The 17,889-nt window shown below is 44.4% G+C and overlaps 1 protein-coding gene across 16 annotated transcripts in view; it reads left to right on the forward strand.

The window, feature by feature from the left end:
• The window catches only part of YPEL1 (yippee like 1), a 55,426-nt gene that overhangs the window by 27,969 nt on the left and 9,568 nt on the right, over nucleotides 1-17,889 (forward strand). For 13 of the 16 annotated variants that reach the window (XR_010592869.1, XR_010592870.1, XR_010592871.1 and 10 more), the window contains one exon: nucleotides 13,411-13,454. Coding sequence is in view for 12 of the 16 variants with exons in the window: in XM_065568450.1 (XP_065424522.1) it covers nucleotides 13,411-13,454 (44 nt within the window). In the remaining 4 variants the exon portion in view is untranslated. Of the gene's footprint in view, nucleotides 1-2,367; nucleotides 2,507-13,410; nucleotides 13,455-17,889 lie in introns of those variants that run through there. The other 3 variants (XM_065568455.1, XM_065568457.1, XM_065568462.1) reach the window with 3 other exon arrangements.

The raw sequence follows: 17,889 nt of genomic DNA on the forward strand, positions 1-17,889 counted from the left end.
CTTCAGGATTGAACGTCAGCCCTCAAGTTTTATGTGAGGTTGGAGAGCTTCAGCTAACCCTCGTCTCCACCTTTCCCACTTTGTCAACGCTTGGCGTTGCAGCACATCAGACAAATAGATTCTGGTGCTAATAAAAGATGGATATGTCATTCAATTCAATTCCATACTCCACCTAACTCTCCTTCCCCTCTCACAAGACTTTTTTAAGATTGGAGGTTCACTCCCTTTTGGAAGCAGGAGGAACAGAGAAGATGCCACGGGAATTCAGAAGTCAAAGTTCTTTCTTCCATATCAGAAAATATTTGGACTAAAATGTAGGGCTTTATCGCATATTAGAATCTATAGAAGCACATTTTCTTTATCAGAAAGTTCCAATTCTGCATGTTTACACTAGTATCCATTATACTTTCGCTAACTACCCAAGATTGTTTTCAGCTTGTGAGCTGAAAGATGCATATTTCCATATCTCCTTCAGACCCAGGCACCACAAGTACCTTCATTTTCTGATTGAAGAAGACCATTTCCAGTACAAAGTCTTACCTTTTGACATATTTGCTGCTCCCTGGGTATTTACAACGTTTCTATCCATAGTAGCAGCTCATTTAAGATGCCAGGATATATCCATTTACGCTTATTTAGACAACTGGCTGATCAAAGCCTAATCAGAAGAAGGCCTTTCCAAGGACATAGCTTATACCTGTTCCCTCCTCAAGATGTTAATAGCTTATTTAAAAAAAAAAAATTCTGCTGCCTACTCAAAGGATTCACTTTCTAGGATCAGTTCTAGGGTAGGCAGAGCTTTTCTGCCAGAAGACAGATTTCTGAAGCTTCAGTGCATTATAGCAGTGTATCACCAGAATCCTACTCTGAAAAATTTTTTTTTTACAGTTCTCATGGGACTTATGGCTGCAATCACTTATGACAACTTCTTACTCTCAGCTCAGGATGAGAAGTCTTCAACATTAAATTACAGACCAAATGCAGCATTAAATTACAGATCAAACGCAGACAGCATATATACATGATTGACCATCCCATAAAAGATATTTCTGTTCTTGACATGACATGGTGGACTCAGTGTTGCAACATTCTAAGAGGGGTAGCTTTAAACCCGCCATCTCCATTGGAAAATTGCCTCAGATGCTTCCAACCAGGGATAGCAGCGCATTTCAGCAAATTAACAGCTGTAGCCAGCCATTGGAATTCCCAAGAAAAGATACTGCATATAAATATCTTTGAGTTGAAAGCAATCTATTATGCCCTCAAATCTTTTCTACCTCAGATCCAAAATAAGGCAGTACAGATCTTCATAGACAATATAAGGGCAATATGTTGCATGAACAAACAGGGAGAGATTGACCCTTCCTAGCTGTGCCTGAGACAACAGCCTGGTGGCCAACTGAGCAATCTTGAGGATCCATAGGTCTGGAGCCTGGTCCACATTGCCACTTGATAGCCCTGGTGAAGTGGTGAACAGTGGTCTGTGCCCCTTGTGTGCTCAAGCACTGCTGGATGTCCTGCCCATGGAGACCATAATGAACTGGTCCCTACTGCATTCCCTGATTACATAAGAACAGCCATATTGGGTCAGACCAAAGGTCCATCTAGCCCAGTATCCTGTCTTCTGACAGTGGCCAATATCAGGTGCCCCAGAGGGAATGAACAGAACAGATAATCATCAAGTGATCCACCCCCTGTCATCCACTCCCAGCTTGTGGCAAACAGAGGCTAGGAACACCATCCCTGCCCATCCTGGCTAATAGCCATTGATGGACCTATCCTCCATGAACTTACCTAGTTGTTTTTTGAACCCTCTTATAATCTTGGCCTTCACAACATCCTCTGGCAAGGAGTTCCACAGGTTGACTGTGCATTGTTTGGGGAAAATTACATCCTTTTGTTTGATTTAAACCTTCTGCCTGTTCATTTCATTTGGTGATCCCCTAGTTCTTGTGTTACGAGAAGGCATAAATAACACTTCCTTATTTACCTTCTCTGTACCAGTCATGATTCTATAGTCCTCTATCATATCCCACCTTAGTCATCTCTTTTCCAAGCTGAAAAGTCCCAGTCTTATTAATCTTTCCTCATATGGGAGCTGTTCCATACCCCTAATCATCTTTATTGCCCTTTTCTGAACCTTTTCCAATTCCAATATATCTCTTTTAAGATGGAGCAACCACATCTGCATGTAGTATTCAAGATGTGGGAGTACCATGGATTTATATAGATGCAATATGATATTTTCTATCTTATCTACCCCTTTCTTAATGATTCCCAACATTCTGTTTGCCGTTTTGACTGCTGCCATGTAGTTTTGTATCATCTGCAGATTTTGCCCCCTTACTGTTTTACCCCTTTTTCCAGAACATTTATGAATATGTTGATTAACTCATTCACACTACAGTAGAACCTCAAAGATATGAACACCAGAATTACAGACCGACCGGTCAACTGGACACATGGCAATCAGGCAGCAGCAGAGACAAAAAAAACCCCCAAACCAGCAAGTACTGTACTGTACTGTACCCGTATTGCATCTTAAAGGTAAGCACATCTGAGCTGCCTCTCCTCACCCCCACCCTCTACTTGCCACAGGTGGGGCATCCGCTTACAGGTAGGAGGTGAAGATGCTGAGGTTCACAGGCATAGCTGTGAGCCCCCGAGCAGGAGAAGCACTGGGCCTGTGCTGCTTTCCTACACTGGGAAGGGGAAAGCTCAGTCCGAATCCGAGAAAGAAACTTCCCCAACCCAGCTGTTGATGCTGCAAGAAAACTGCCAGTGCTGGGGCAGGAGCTGCTACTGGAATCTGGCCTGGAGTGTGAGCTGCTGGAGCCAGAGCTTGAGCTCCTGCCTGTATACTGCACTTTGGAGGAGTGGCTCAGTTTTAAAGGGCTACAACCTGCACTGTGCGCCCACTGACACCAGTGTCCCAGGGTGCCTCACTCATCACTCTTGCAGCCAGGGGGCTAGAACCAGCTGCTTCTCCCCACCCCCACTTGCTGGGCAGCCCCAGATGGGTAGGAAGGGAAGATGCTAAGGTTTCAGGACAGCTATTAGCCCCGCTCTGAGCAGTCTGCCCTGAGGAGCATCCCATAATGACTTGTTCAGCTTCCATTCCCGAGGTGTCCGTAACTCTGAGGTTCTACTGTATTTAAAGCCTAGGGAAATCACCTGGAAGCTGTCTGTGCAGTTAGGTAGATCCCCAGCTTGCTGCTACAAACAGACCCTGCTGCCCTGTTCCTGATACCTTGCCTTGCTCCTGGTCCCAGTTCATGGTTTCCTAGTTCCCACTCTGCTCCTGACACCTCTCCTGGCCTCAGTTCTACTAACCCTACCTTGGCTGACTAATTGTCAATGAGCTGCATCGGATTGGAGCCCTTGACTCCCACCTGATCCTCTGGCATGACACTAGTATGGGCTGTTGCTTCTGGTCTTGACACTCTAGACTGAACTCAGACTACATTGAGTCCCCTGCAACTCAGATCCCAGCCTCAACCCATGCCCCATAGCCAGGATCCTGATAGCAGGGATGTAATAGAACTGAATGAATGGTCATTAAAGAAATCAGTGGTAGACAAGTTCTTCACTGCGTGGGGGTATCTGGACATAATCTTGAGAAATCTTGCCTATTAAAAGTGCAGCAAATATTGATTTATTGTAGAAAACAGTCAACTCGAAAGTGCTATGATCTCAAATGGAGTAGGCCTTGTAAAGTGGGCAAATGATATGTTTATAGATCCACCATTTGTACCAGTTCAGTCTATTCTTGAATACTTACTTCAGTTAAAGCTATTAGAAATGTCTATATCCTCTTTGAAAATCTACGTAGCAGCTATTGCTGCCCACCATGCATTGGTAGATAAGTCAATTCTTTGTGCATGATACAGTAAAGAAATTTATGAAAGGACTTGTCAATATGTATCCACTGATAAAGGGTTCAGTACCATCATAAGATCTCAATTTAGTCCTTTATGGAGCTAATGAAATCTCTCTTTGAGAGTGTTCTTTGTTTCACCTGTCTATTAAAACTGCTTTCATCATAGCCATCATGTGGGCTAGATGAATGACTGACTGAGCTACATGCTTCATGGCTAATCCTTCATTCAATGTCTTTCACAAATATAAAGTACTGCTTCATCCTAATCCTAGATTCCTCCCCAAAATGGTATCTGACTTCATCTTAATCAAACTATTAATCTGCCAGTATTTTTCCCAAGACCTCATGCTCTTATGGGTGAGTCAAAGCTGCATACTTTGAATGTTAAAGGAGATTTGGCTCACTCACTATCCTAACAAAACCAAGGAATGTTGCAAGTCTCCTAATCTCTTTATTTCATATGCAGACAACTATAAGGGACGCACAGTCACTGCACAGACGCTCTCTAGATGAGTTAGATGGTCCATAGAGGAAAGCTATAAAGTAGCATTTATTCCACAATCTGTAGGAGTTAAGTCATGCTCTGTTATATCAATGGCAACTCCACAGCATGTCTTTAGGTTAGGGCTGTCAATTAATCACAGTTAACTCACGCGATTAACTCAAAAAAAAATGAATGACTATTTATCGCCATTTTAATCACACAGTTAAACAATAGAATACCAATTGAAATGTATTAAATATTTTTGGATGTTTTTCTACATTTTCAAATATATTGATTTCAGTTACAACACAGAATACAAAGTGTACAGTGCTTACTTTATATTATTTTTTATTACAAATATTTGCACGGTCAAAATGATAAACAAAAGATTGGAATAACAGAGACTTGGTGGGATAACTCACATGACTGGAGTACTGTCATGGATGGATATAAACTGTTCAGGAAGGACAGGCAGGGCAGAAAAGGTTGGGGAGTTGCGTTGTATGTAAGAGAGCAGTATGACTGCTCAGAGCTCCGGTATGAAACTGCAGAAAAACCTGAGTCTCTGGATAAAGTTGAGAAGTGTGAGCAACAAGGGTGATGTCGTGGTTGGAGTCTGCTATAGGCCACCAGACCAGGGGGATGAGGTGGACGAGGCTTTCTTCCGGCAACTAGCCGAAGTTGCTAGATCGCAGGCCCTGGTTCTCATGGGAGACTTTAATCACCCTGATATCTGCTGGGAGAGCAATACAGCGGTGCACAGACAATCCAGGAAGTTTTTGGAACGTGTAGGGGACAATTTCCTGGTGCAAGTGCTGGAGGAACCAACTAGGGGCAGAGCTTTTCTTGACCTGCTGCTCACAAACAGGGAAGAATTAGTAGGGGAAGCAAAAGTGGATGGGAACCTGGGAGGCAGTGACCATGAGATGGTCGAGTTCAGGATCCTTACACAAGGAAGAAAGGAGAGCAGCAGAATACGGACCCTGGACTTCAGAAAAGCAGACTTTGACTCCCTCAGGGAACAGATGGGCAGGATCCCCTGGGAGAATAACATGAAGGGCAAAGGGGTCCAGGAGAGCTGGCTGTATTTTAAAGAATCCTTATTGCGGTTGCAGGAACAAACCATCCCGATGTGTAGAAAGAATAGTAAATATGGCAGGCGACCAGCTTGGCTAAACTGTGAAATCCTTGTTGATCTTAAACGAAAAAAGAAGCTTACAAGAAGTGGAAGATTGGACAAATGACCAGGGAGGAGTATAAAAATATTGCTCAGGCATGCAGGAGTGAAATCAGGAAGGCCAAATCACACTTGGAGTTGCAGTTAGCAAGAGATGTTAAGAGTAACAAGAAGGGTTTCTTCAGGTATGTTAGCAAGAAGAAGAAAATCAAGGAAAGTGTGGGCCCCTTACTGAATGAGGGAGGCAACCTAGTGACCAAGGATGTGGAAAAAGCTAATGTACTCAATGATTTTTTTTTTTGCCTCTGTCTTCACGAACAAGGTCAGTTCCCAGACTGCTGCACTGGGCAGCACAGTATGGGGAGAAGGTGACCAGCCCTCTGTGGAGAAAGAAGTGGTTCGGGACTATTTAGAAAAACTGGACGTGCACAAGTCCATGGGGCCGGATGCGCTGCATCCGAGGGTGCTAAAGGAGTTGGTGGGTGAGATTGCAGAGCCATTAGCCATTATTTTTGAAAACTCATGGCGATCGGGGGAGGTCCCAGATGACTGGAAAAAGGCTAATGTAGTGCCCATCTTTAAAAAAGGGAAGAAGGAGGATCCGGGGAGCTACAGGCCAGTCAGCCTCACCTCAGTCCTTGGAAAAATCATGGAGCAGGTCCTCAAGGAATCAATTATGAAACATTTAGAGGAGAGGAAAGTGATCAGGAACAGTCAGCATGGATTCACGAAGGGGAAGTCGTGCCTGACTAACCTAATTGCCTTCTATGAGGAGATAACTGGCTCTGTGGATGAGGGGAAAGCAGTGGATGTGTTATTCCTTGACTTTAGCAAAGCTTTTGATACGGTCTCCCACAGTATTCTTGCCACCAAGTTAAAGAAGTATGGGCTGGATGAATGGACTGTAAGGTGGATAGAAAGCTGGCTAGATCATCGGGCTCAACGGGTAGTGATCAACGGCTCCATGTCTAGTTGGCAGCCGGTTTCAAGCGGAGTGCCCCAAGGGTCGGTCCTGGGGCCGGTTTTGTTTAATATCTTTATTAATGATCTGGAGGATGGTGTGGACTGCACTCTCAGCAAGTTTGCAGATGACACTAAACTAGGAGGCGTGGTAGATACACTAGAGGGTAGGGATCGGATACAGAGGACCTAGACAAATTAGAGGATTGGGCCAAAAAAAACCTGATGAGGTTCAACAAGGACAAGTGCAGAGTCCTGCACTTAGGACGGAAGAATCGCATGCACTGCTACAGACTAGGGACCGAATGGCTAGGTAGCAGTTCTGCAGAAAAAGACCTAGGGGTCACAGTGGACGAGAAGCTGGATATGAGTCAACAGTGTGCTCTTGTTGCCAAGAAGGCTAACGGCATTTTGGGCTGTATAAGTAGGGGCATTGCCAGCAGGTCGAGGAATGTGATCGTTCCCCTTTATTCGACATTGGTGAGGCCTCATCTGGAGTACTGTGTCCAGTTTTGGGCCCCACACTACAAGAAGGATGTGGAAAAATTGGAAAGAGTCCAATGGAGGGCAACAAAAATGATTAGGGGTCTGGAGCACGTGACTTATGAGGAGAGGCTGAGGGAACTGGGATTGTTTAGTCTCCAGAAGAGAAGAATGAGGGGGGATTTGATAGCAGCCTTCAACTACCTGAAGGGGGGTTCCAAAGAGGATGGAGCTCGGCTGTTCTCAGTGGTGGCAGATGACAGAACAAGGAGCAATGGTCTCAAGTTGCAGTGGGGGAGGTCCAGGTTGGATATTAGGAAAAACTATTTCACTAGGAGGGTGGTGAAACACTGGAATGTGTTACCTAGGGAGGTGGTGGAGTCTCCTTCCTTGGAGGTTTTTAAGGCCCGGCTTGACAAAGCCCTGGCTGGGATGATTTAGTTGGGAATTGGTCCTGCTTTGAGCAGGGGGTTGGACTAGATGACCTCTTGAGGTCCCTTCCAACCCTGATATTCTATGATTCTATGAAAAGAAATAGTATTTTTTCAGTTCACTTCATACAAGTACTGTAGTGCAATCTCTTTATTGTGAAAGTGCAAATTACAAATGTAGAAATTTTTTTTGTTACATACCTGTACTCAACAAAACAATGCAAAACTTTAGAGCTTACAAGTCCACTCAGTCCTATTTCTTGTTCAGCCAATCGCTAAGACAAACAAGTTTGTTTACATTTATGGGAGATAATGCTGCCTGCTTCTTATTTAAGGGGTCTCCTGAAAGTAAGAACAAGCATTCGCATCGCACTTTTGTAGCCGGCATTGCAAGATATTTGCGTGCCATATATGCTAAACATTTGTATGCCCCTTCGTGCTTTGGCCACCATTCCAGAAGACATGCTTCCATGCTGATGATTAATTAAATTTGTGATTGAACTCCTTGGGGGAGACTTGTATGTCTCCTGCTCTGCTTTATCCACATTCTGCCATATATTTCATGTTACAGCAGTCTGAGATGATGACCCAGCACATGTTGTCCGTTTTAAGAACACTTTCACTGCAGATTTGACAAAATGCAAAGAAGGTACCAATGTGAGATTTCTAAAGATAACTACATCACTCAACCCAAGGTTTTAGAATCTCAAGTGCCTTCCAAAATCTTGAGAGGGATGAGGTGTGGAGCATGCTTTCAGAAGTCTTAAAAGAGCAACACTCCATTGCGGAAGCTACAGAACCCGAGCCACCATAAAAGAAAATCAGCCTTCTGTTGGTGGCATCTGACCCAGACAATAAAAATGAACATGTGTTGGTCCACAATGCTTTGGATTGTTATTGAGCAAAGCCTGTCATCAGCATGGACGCATGTCCTCTGGAATGGTGGTTAAAGCATGAAGGGACATACAAATATTTAGCACATCTGGCACATAAATATCTTGCGACACCAGCTACAAAAGTGCCATGTGAACACCTATTCTCACTTTCAGGTGACATTGTAAAAAAGAAGTAGGAGGCATCCTCTATCTCCTGTAAATGCAAACAAACTTGTTTGTCTGAGCGATTGGCTGAACAAGAAGTAGGACTGAGTGAATTTGTAGGCTCTAAAGTTTTACATTGTTTTATTTTGAATTCAGTTATTTTTGTACATAATTCTACATTTATAAGTTCAACTTTCATTATAAAGACATTGCACTATAGTACTTGTTTTAGGTGAACTGAAAAATACTTTTTATATTTTTACAGTTCAAATATTTGTAATAAAAATAAATATAAAGTGAGCACTATACACTTTGTATTCTGTTATTGAAATCACTATATTTGAAAATGTAGAAAACATCCAAAAATATGTAAATAAATGGTATTCTATTATTGTTTAACAGCATGATTAATCACAATTTTTTTAATCGCTTGACAGGCCTACTTTAGACATTTTCCTATTTTAGAAGTCTGTAGAGCTGCTACTTGGAGCTCTATATGTACATTTATAAAACATTACTCCCTAGACCTAGTGTCCAAATCGAGCCCTCAGTTTGCTAAAGCAATAATTCAAACCTTACTCAGGACTCTGAGCTCTCCCTTCTTTACATAAGGTACTGCTTATCAAACTATCCCATGAGTGGCAGTAAACAAAAGGAAGAAGAAATGAAGGGTACTTACCCATAATCAGAATTTGTCAAGATGGACTCTGCACATTCATGCTCCCACCCCATCTTCCCTTCTTCCTCATAGTCCTAATGAAATCCTAGGCCTGAGAAAAAAGTGGAAGGAACAGAAGCAACCAGGAGTGCCACACACCCCTTTTATAACCTTGCCATCACAATTTTCAGGGAGAGGGGAGCGTAGGGAGGGGCACACAAGTGCTCCCATAGGCATTGCTGTGAGAAAATTTCACTGCTGGCACATCCAATGAGTGGGAATATGCAGAGTCCTTTTCAATGAACTCCAGTTGTAGGTAAGTAAACTTCATTTTCTGGAACTCTGCTTTCAAAATGTATCAAAGTACTTTGATGGGGCTTACAGTTTTGCAGCAGAATATTTCTTAAATATATGGTAGTTTGAGTCTGTTACTTTTGGGAAATAAATCAATTGTAAGATGGTTCCTGTTTTAAGGGACTCTGGAACTCCCATCCTTTGGTTATTAAAAACTAGTCAAACATCAAGAATCAAGTAACAATCTACAAGTTATGTCTGTGGTACAGCACTTGCCACATAGGTAGCTCATAATGTTGCCATGTCTTGATCTCAAGAAAGCTGCTACATCATCTGTTAGGCCCCCAGACCTTTTTGGAACACTCCTCTCCATGGTATGTAATGGCTTGAGTTTGCTAACCTTCATTGTGTGCCCCAAGGCCCATCCTCTCTCCCTCTGTGGCGAGGAGTAGTGAGTTTTGTGATGCTGGCTAGTGGGAGGAACATATCTTTGCTATTTGTGTTCCGGGACAAAATGAGTCTTTTTATTCCTTGTATGTAGTGTATGTTTTTAAAAGGAGTTGCTTTGGTGCTCCTTTTGATTGACAGTATACATCTAAATAAATAAATAAATGGCAAAAAGTTGCTAAGAATAAGAGGATTTTTGTTTTGTAAGCAAATCTTTGTTACCAAAGTCACCTTATATTATAAAACAGTATTTTTAAAATCTAATTTCCTTTCAATATTTTGTGATGATTAGTTTTACATCTACTTCAATTTGGATTGTTTTCTGACATGGCTTCTCATCCTTGCCTCTCTAATGTGCTCTGTAATCTGTCCTTGCAAGCATGGGAGCCAGGTATAAACAGGCCTCCTGTCTACTGTCCATAGTGTTTCAAAGTGGCAGATTTCTCCTTTCATATTGCTAGGTGGCCACAATTGCATCCCAAATCACTGGCCATTCCTGGTCAAAATGGTATAATTCACTTTTACCTTTTCCTTTGACTGATGCCCTAGTTTGCTAACTGTATTTTAACGGGGTGTATGAGACATTATTATTTCAAAGCTGATACTAGTATCGATGCCTTGTGTCCTTCAGACTGTGTAAGAACATACATATACTACGTTGACTTAGTTATTGGCTTCTTCTCTTTCACAGTATATAGAGGTGACAACTTTAGATTGAGTACATAACAATTTGTATGGGAAAAGTCTCATAAAGTTACTGCACATAATTTAGATCTTTCATGACAAACTCTCTGTCTTAAGCTTTAATGATACAGGAAATGCTATGAGTTATTAGGGTTGGGGAAGGGGCCAGGAGACATTGTGTGAATGATGCCTATAATTCAAATGGTTTCAGGTAATAAAAAGTAAAAAATCTGTACTGCAAATTTCTGTGAAAAGATCCTGTGTAATGGGAAGTCCTTTCAGTGGTGTTATACGTGAATGTAGTCTTTCAAAGAAAATATTTATAGTGGGATTTTTCAAAAGCACTCTGACCTAATTCTGCTCTCACTGAGTTCAGTGGGAGTTTTACCATTGATTCAGTCAGAGCAAAGTTAAGTCAGTGCTGAGTATTCTTAAAAATCCCTCCCTTAATCGACAAACAAATTGCACTGTCTCCTCTTCAAATTATGATTAATTTTCTTTTGAAGTAATATATGTAAGGGAAAATGAGGATAATTTAACAAAAATATCCAACTTGCTTCAATAACTAACGAAATTTCTATTATTACAATATTTATTCCTATCCATATTTCTCAAGATGACCCATAATACCTGATAACATAATTGATTTAGCAATTTTAAAAAGTGGAGAAACACATTTCCATCTGAGCATTTTGAACACTTTCATTGTACACTTAATGGTGGGTTGCCATAAAGCAGTTTTCAAGGAATAATAAAAAGTACTCAAGTTTTCAGGTAAAACCTTTGATGAGAATGCTTTTTTTGTTGTTGGGGGGGGGGGGAGAGAGGGGAAGATGATTGTAGCCATACCATCTTGGGCTGTAATCTTGTGAACTACATAGTGTTGGATCTATTCTATTCAAGTTTTTATAGTGCATTAGCGCCATGGTATCTGAGCACTATCCCAAAGTGCAGTAAGTGATCTGAATAGCATCTGTCCTGTGGTTCTTTCCTTCTTTTTCTCTTTTCCTGCTTGGGGGGATAGGGATAGGAATTGTATATGGAATATTGTTGAAGTTAGTGGGTGGGGGTGGATTTGGTATGTATGATGTGCTATGGGCTTATATGAGCAAAGGAAAGGTCAAAGAATTATTTCCTGCATTTGAAATAGAAAGTGGTGAGATGAGTTGTGTTTTCTTGGGAGGTCTAGCCAAAAAACCATCAGAGTACCCAGAAAGTTGTGCTGGTGATACAGAATGAGTGTGCTGAACAGATGCCCAACAGTAGTATCAGAGGGATGTGTGCACTGTACTTTTGGAAGTACTGTTTTTTATGAGATTTAAAATCAAGATCCTGAGTACGATAGTCATTGTGGCCCTTTTCCTAAGAAAATGGATTTTGGTCAGGACATTGGGGATAATAACATCCAACCTGGATAATTACAGTCTCAATTCTAAATTCCCTCTATACTTTCATTTGGATATGATAGTCTTCAGTTCCTTATCTAAACAAAGCAATAATATTGCTGTAGCTGTTAAACTCTGTCTCATTCTTTGACCAGTGTGGCTGCATTTCAGTAGTAGGTGACCTGACCATAAAGCTATATCTAATACATATTACATCCAAAAACCTGTTAAATTTGCATGCCTCTTAGTGTGTCTACAGTCTTTGTAGGGCTTTATACTGTTTCTCAAATAATACAATGTTACATACGTTTTTTTCCCTACAAATAGATATACAAATGTACAGTGTAGTCTACTACTTTATATATCAAAAGGAAGCAATGAAGGATATGTGTGTGTGTTTGTGTGTGTATATATATGTAAGGTACTTTACAAGACTGTAGAAAAAACTGCAATATTTCATGATGATGATTGAGAAATGGCATGTAACTGCATAACGAAAAACTGAATTGTAATGCATACGCATAAGGGGACAAAGTTAAGTAGGGTGACCAGATGGGATGAAGAAAATATCGGGACACATTGAGCGGGGGAGGGGATGGGGGAGTCCCGCCGGCAGAGGGAAAAAAAAGCAGTGTGAAATATCAGGACAAACGCCTAAATATCGGGACGTCTGGTCAACCCTAAAGTTAAGGGTTGTGCATGCAACCTTAATTCTAATAATTTTAGACTTTTGAGTGCTTAACCCTTCAATCTAACATAGTTTTTATGAAGGAATTTCCTCTGTGACAGGCATGCTTGGGGAATAACATGGAAATTAGCCTGATAAATTTCTCTAGGGCAGACAAGGGCTAAGTGGCAGAATACTGCTATCTTGTTTCTTTTCTGTATCAGTGTCTGAGCTCAGCCTCTGACAGTCCCTACTCCGGAATGATTGGGGAACGAAACATACTTCTGCTGGGCTTTTCTACCCTCTGTTTAAGGGTCATATTCTAAACTTTTGATGGGAAACTCCCATTGACATCAGTGAGACATTTCCTTTGGGTCAAGTGTAACATATGGCCCTAACATAGGTCAGACTATGGACTCTAACAAAAATTGTAACTTGGCCCACTCCATAGAACTTGGTTAAATGTATTTTTATGGACAGTTAAGGGGATTGCTAGCCAATACATTATGCAACCCTTTCAATTTAAAAAAAAAAACAGTAAGATGGAAAATGTGAAGTTTGGAGAAAAAATTGTGTTTTCAAATTGAGACCTTTATGGTATAGCTTTTTTATTTGTTTCTTTGTTCTTTGCTGGTACAAAATCTTCCATTATTTTCATACTACATACAGATGTGGTTAAAAGTTGTCATGTGCAATAAAAGTAATTTCTGTATAAACCTTAATTTCTTTAAAGGCAACACTATATTATTTTAAATGATTTATAACACATCACTTCTGAAACTGTTGTATTTTAAAGATTATATTTTTCTCTTTCTTACAGTCTTTTCAGGGAAGCCAGGGAAGAGCCTACCTCTTTAATTCTGTGTAAGTAGGACTACAATTACATACTTTCTATGCAGTATCATCTTTTGGTATGTTCCTCAAATGGGCAAAATACTCAACATTAGTAACAGTCACACTTTCATCTGCTCTTTCAAATTCTTTTCTTAACGGACTATAGCCTTACACTGGCAATCCCTGTTGATAAGTGTGACTGGGATAACTGGCCTTTCTCAGGAGAATGTTACTATTGTGCAACTTGTAGTCAGCCTTCCTTACAGTTATTTAGGAAATCCTATCATTAGTCACATTTAACTCTTAATTAGAAATAAAACTTTCAACTGCATCTGATTCTAACTGAATTGAGGCAAGTGACACTAAACTGTTTTATTCCAGATAACTAGGTAAGGTTTGAAATTCAAGTAAATTACGTTACTGTAACTTTACTCCGGACATCATCACTATAGTCCAAAGCAAAGCCGTTATTTTTTCAAGTTAACCTTTAGAATGTTTGAATATTGGCCTTGAAAATTGCAGATTTGTCAGAAGCAAAAAGCCAGACATATCTCAAGAGGGTCCAATGTTTGGTGTAGCCCCTTAACACTGCAGTCCTACATACATACTTGTTACCTTGCTTTTATAGATCATGAACTAATTTAGATTTTGTAATATGCTGTCATTGGATTGCATCTCTATTTTTAACTAGCTGAATTGCTCAAAGCAATTCCTAAGTAGAATGCTAGTCAGATGTGTCTGTTTTATTTTTATAGACCAGGTAATTACGGTGAAGATTGAAAGATGTGACTCTACCTTTTACAGATATCTTTATTCTTTTATCTGTAGTTGCTTCATGTAGAATTGAGATGCCAAGCATAGTCAAGAGTACTACAGATCTAGGTAGTATAACAGGTTTAACAAAGTGTTGCTTGATTTTCCTAGAACGACTATTCGACTAGTATTTTAGGCATATGTTTTTGATTGGGAAAGTTTCGTTTTGGAGCGGTACTCCATAGCTAGATGTGTAAGAGGCATTCCATTGGTTTTTAATATTCACTGTCTGTGATTATTGTATTTTAACCTATGGTCTATAGCATAGAAATATTGCTAAAGCCTTTCCTACAGTATTGTAATTGCATTGTTCTTCTTCGAGTGCTTGCTCATATCCATTCCATTAGGGTGTGTGCGCGCCGCGTGCACGATCGTCGGAAGATTTTTACCCTAGCAACACCGGCGGGTCGGCTGTGGAGCCCCCTAGAGTGGCGCCTTCATGGCGCTGAATATATACCCCAGCCGACCCGGCGCCCCCTCAGTTCCTTCTTACCGCCCCTGACGGTCGTTGGAACTGTGGAGCGCTGCTTAGCTGTTCTCCACTCTCCCTAGCTTAGTTCGTTATTCGCAGTTATAGTTATAGTTATAGTCCTAGTGTTTATAGTTAAATAGTTCAATAGTTTAAGAGTTGTCTAGTTGTTATACTAGTTCAGGGGATTAAGGGGGTCGTCTCCCCCTTTCTCCCCCGGCCGCGGGGCCGGGCTCATGCCCAACGCTCCCGGCTTCAAGCTGTGTGCCTCCTGCGCTAAGCCTATGCCCACGAGCGACCCGCACGATTCCTGTCTGAAGTGCCTGGGAGAGTCCCATCAAACAGATAAGTGCAAGATCTGTAAGGCCTTCAGACCAAGGACCAAGAAGGAGCGGGACTTTCGGCTCCGGCAACTCCTGATGGAGGCGGCACTTAGTCCGGACGCTCCATCTACAAGTCAGGCCCCGGCACCTAGCGCCTCGGTGCGCAGTGCCCCGGCGGCACCGGCCATGACGACCACGCGAGTGGCGTCAGATGAGCCTTCCCGGCACCGGACCTCGTCGGCACCGAAAGCACAGCAAGTGCCTTGGCGCCGGTCATTATCCCCAGGGCATAAGAAAGCCCATAAGACGGGGACCTCCGTGCCGAAGACGCTGGCTCCCCCAGTGCCGGGGGTAGAGCCGCGTACGCCGGTGGAGCACCGGAAACAGGTGCCTCCAGCACCGTCGACTCCGGCGCCGAGGCCGTTGAGTCCGGTGCAGACGGCGTCTCCACCGAGGCCGGCGGTGATACAGTGCCTCCCGTCGACGCCAGAGACCTTCGCGGCGGCGAGAGACTTAATAGCTCTCACGGAGCCGGCACCGCCTCAACCACCGGCACCGACGGCACCGTTGCCTCGCCCGGTCCAGTCGAAGGGGAAACCTGCCTTGATGCGCCCTCCATCACAAGGGCTGGAACCTCGGCACCGATCCAGGTCCCGAAGCAGGTCCCCACGCCGCTCGCAGTCCCGGCACCGAATATCACCTCGGCACCGGTCGTACTCGCGGCCAAGATCTTCTTCGCGGCACCGCTCTACGTCTCGGCACCGCTATGATCGTCGGCACCGATCAACGTCGAGACGTAGTTCTCGGCACCGCTACGGTCGCCGCTCGACGTCGAGAGGCCGCTCCCGGTACCGGGCATACTCCAGGTCCTCGTCGAGGTCCAGATCCGACTCCCGGTACCGACGAGGTCATCGGCACCGGTCGCGGTCCCGGCACCGATCGCCGGCACCGCGTGGAGATAGATCATCTCCAGACCGGCACCGTGCGGCACCGCAGCCCACGGGAATCGTCTCGACGCTCTCGGCACCGCCATGGCCATCGAGATCGGGGTCTCGCTCCTCGGAGGACCTCTCGAGATCGGCATACCCCCCTCAGGGGCAAGCCGAGGAACAGGACTTGGGCCATTGGCAGAACATAACAGAGGACCATTCTCATGGCCCATCTCACTGGTCGTTTTGGACCCCGTGGGCGTACCATCAGGCGCAAGGGGCTCCAGTTGCTTCGACCTCTCACTCCGGTCACTCTGTTAGAAGGGCCCCGGAGTCCACCATCTCTCGCCAGGGGGGATGGAGGCTTCCGTGTCCGCACCACCTGACGCCCTGGACTCAAGCGCAGGTGATGCTCCGGCCCAGGAGCAGGGAGCCCAGGACCCTCCCTTGGATCCTGTTCCACCGGAGGCATCTTCCTCTTCCTCTCCGGATGAGGCAGTGGCGGGCACATCGTGCACAGGTCCACCTCCAATAGATCTTCGGGCTCACCAAGATCTTCTGCGTCGGATGGCCCGTAATATGGACCTGCAGGCGGAGGAGATAGTGGAGGTGCACGACCCCATCGTGAATATCCTCGGAGCGGATGCCCCATCGAGGGTGGCGTTACCCCTGATCCGCACGATACAAGCCAATGTATCTACGATATGGCAGACTCCTGCCTCTATCCCACCCACAGCGAGAGGGGTGGAAAGGAAATACTTTGTTCCGTCTAAAGACTACGGGTACTTGTATACCCACCCCCAGCCGTGTTCACTGGTGGTGGCATCAGTGAACGCAAGGGAGCGCCACGGTCAGCAGGCCGCAGCGCCCAAATCGAAGGAGGCTAAGCGCCTCGATTTATTCGGCCGTAAAGTTTACTCAGCCGGAGGGTTGCAACTTAGAGCGGCTAATCAACAGGCGCTCTTGAGCCGCTATAGCTTTAACTCCTGGAACTCTATGGGGAAGTTCAAGGAGTTGGTTCCCCAAGAGTCCAGGGAGGAGTTTGGAGCCCTGGTGGAGGAGGGTAAGAAGGTGGCTCGGACCTCCTTACAGGCCTCCTTAGACATAGCGGACTCTGCTGCGAGAACCCTGGCCTCAGGTATCGCTATGCGGAGGATCTCCTGGCTCCAGGTTTCGGGTCTGCCTCAGGAACTGCAGCAAACCCTGCAGGATCTGCCCTTTGAAGGACAAGGGCTGTTTTCCGAAAAGACGGACTCTCGCCTGCAGAGCCTCAAGGACTCCAGGACGATCATGCGTTCCTTGGGGATGCATGTTGTGGGCCCTCAGCGCAGGCCATTTAGACCGCAGCCTCAGCGCTTCTACCCCCCCCCGCCTCGTCAGAGACAGGACTCGACCCGGAGGCGAGGGCGAGGTGGTAGAAGAAGGTGGACCGGCCCTCAACCTGGTCAGAACCAGGGGCCACCTAGACCACCTTCAGGCCCCAGGCAGAACTTTTGAAGGTGCGGTCGAGGACGGCGCCCCAGTCATCCCACAGGATCCAGCCCCATCCTTTCGGGATCGCCTTTCCCATTTCCACCGGACCTGGTCCCTTATAACTTCGGACCGTTGGGTCCTTCGCACGGTGGACAGGGGATATGCTATCCAGTTTTCTTCAATCCCCCCCTCCTCCCCCCCTTCCCCGTCCCTCTTCAGGGACCCTTCTCACGAGCAACTTCTTATACAGGAAGTTTCCACGCTCCTTGCTATGGGGGCCATAGAGGAGGTTCCAGTGGAGTTAAGGGGCAGGGGATTCTATTCCCGTTACTTCCTCATTCCCAAGTCCAAAGGAGGTCTGCGACCCATCTTGGACTTGCGCGGACTCAACAAATTCGTAGTAAAGTTGAAGTTCCGCATGGTCTCTTTGGGGGCCATTATCCCTTCCCTCGATCCTG

The sequence above is a fragment of the Chrysemys picta genome, chromosome 15 (assembly GCF_011386835.1).
Source record: "Chrysemys picta bellii isolate R12L10 chromosome 15, ASM1138683v2, whole genome shotgun sequence".
Taxonomy (NCBI): Eukaryota; Metazoa; Chordata; order Testudines; family Emydidae; genus Chrysemys; species Chrysemys picta.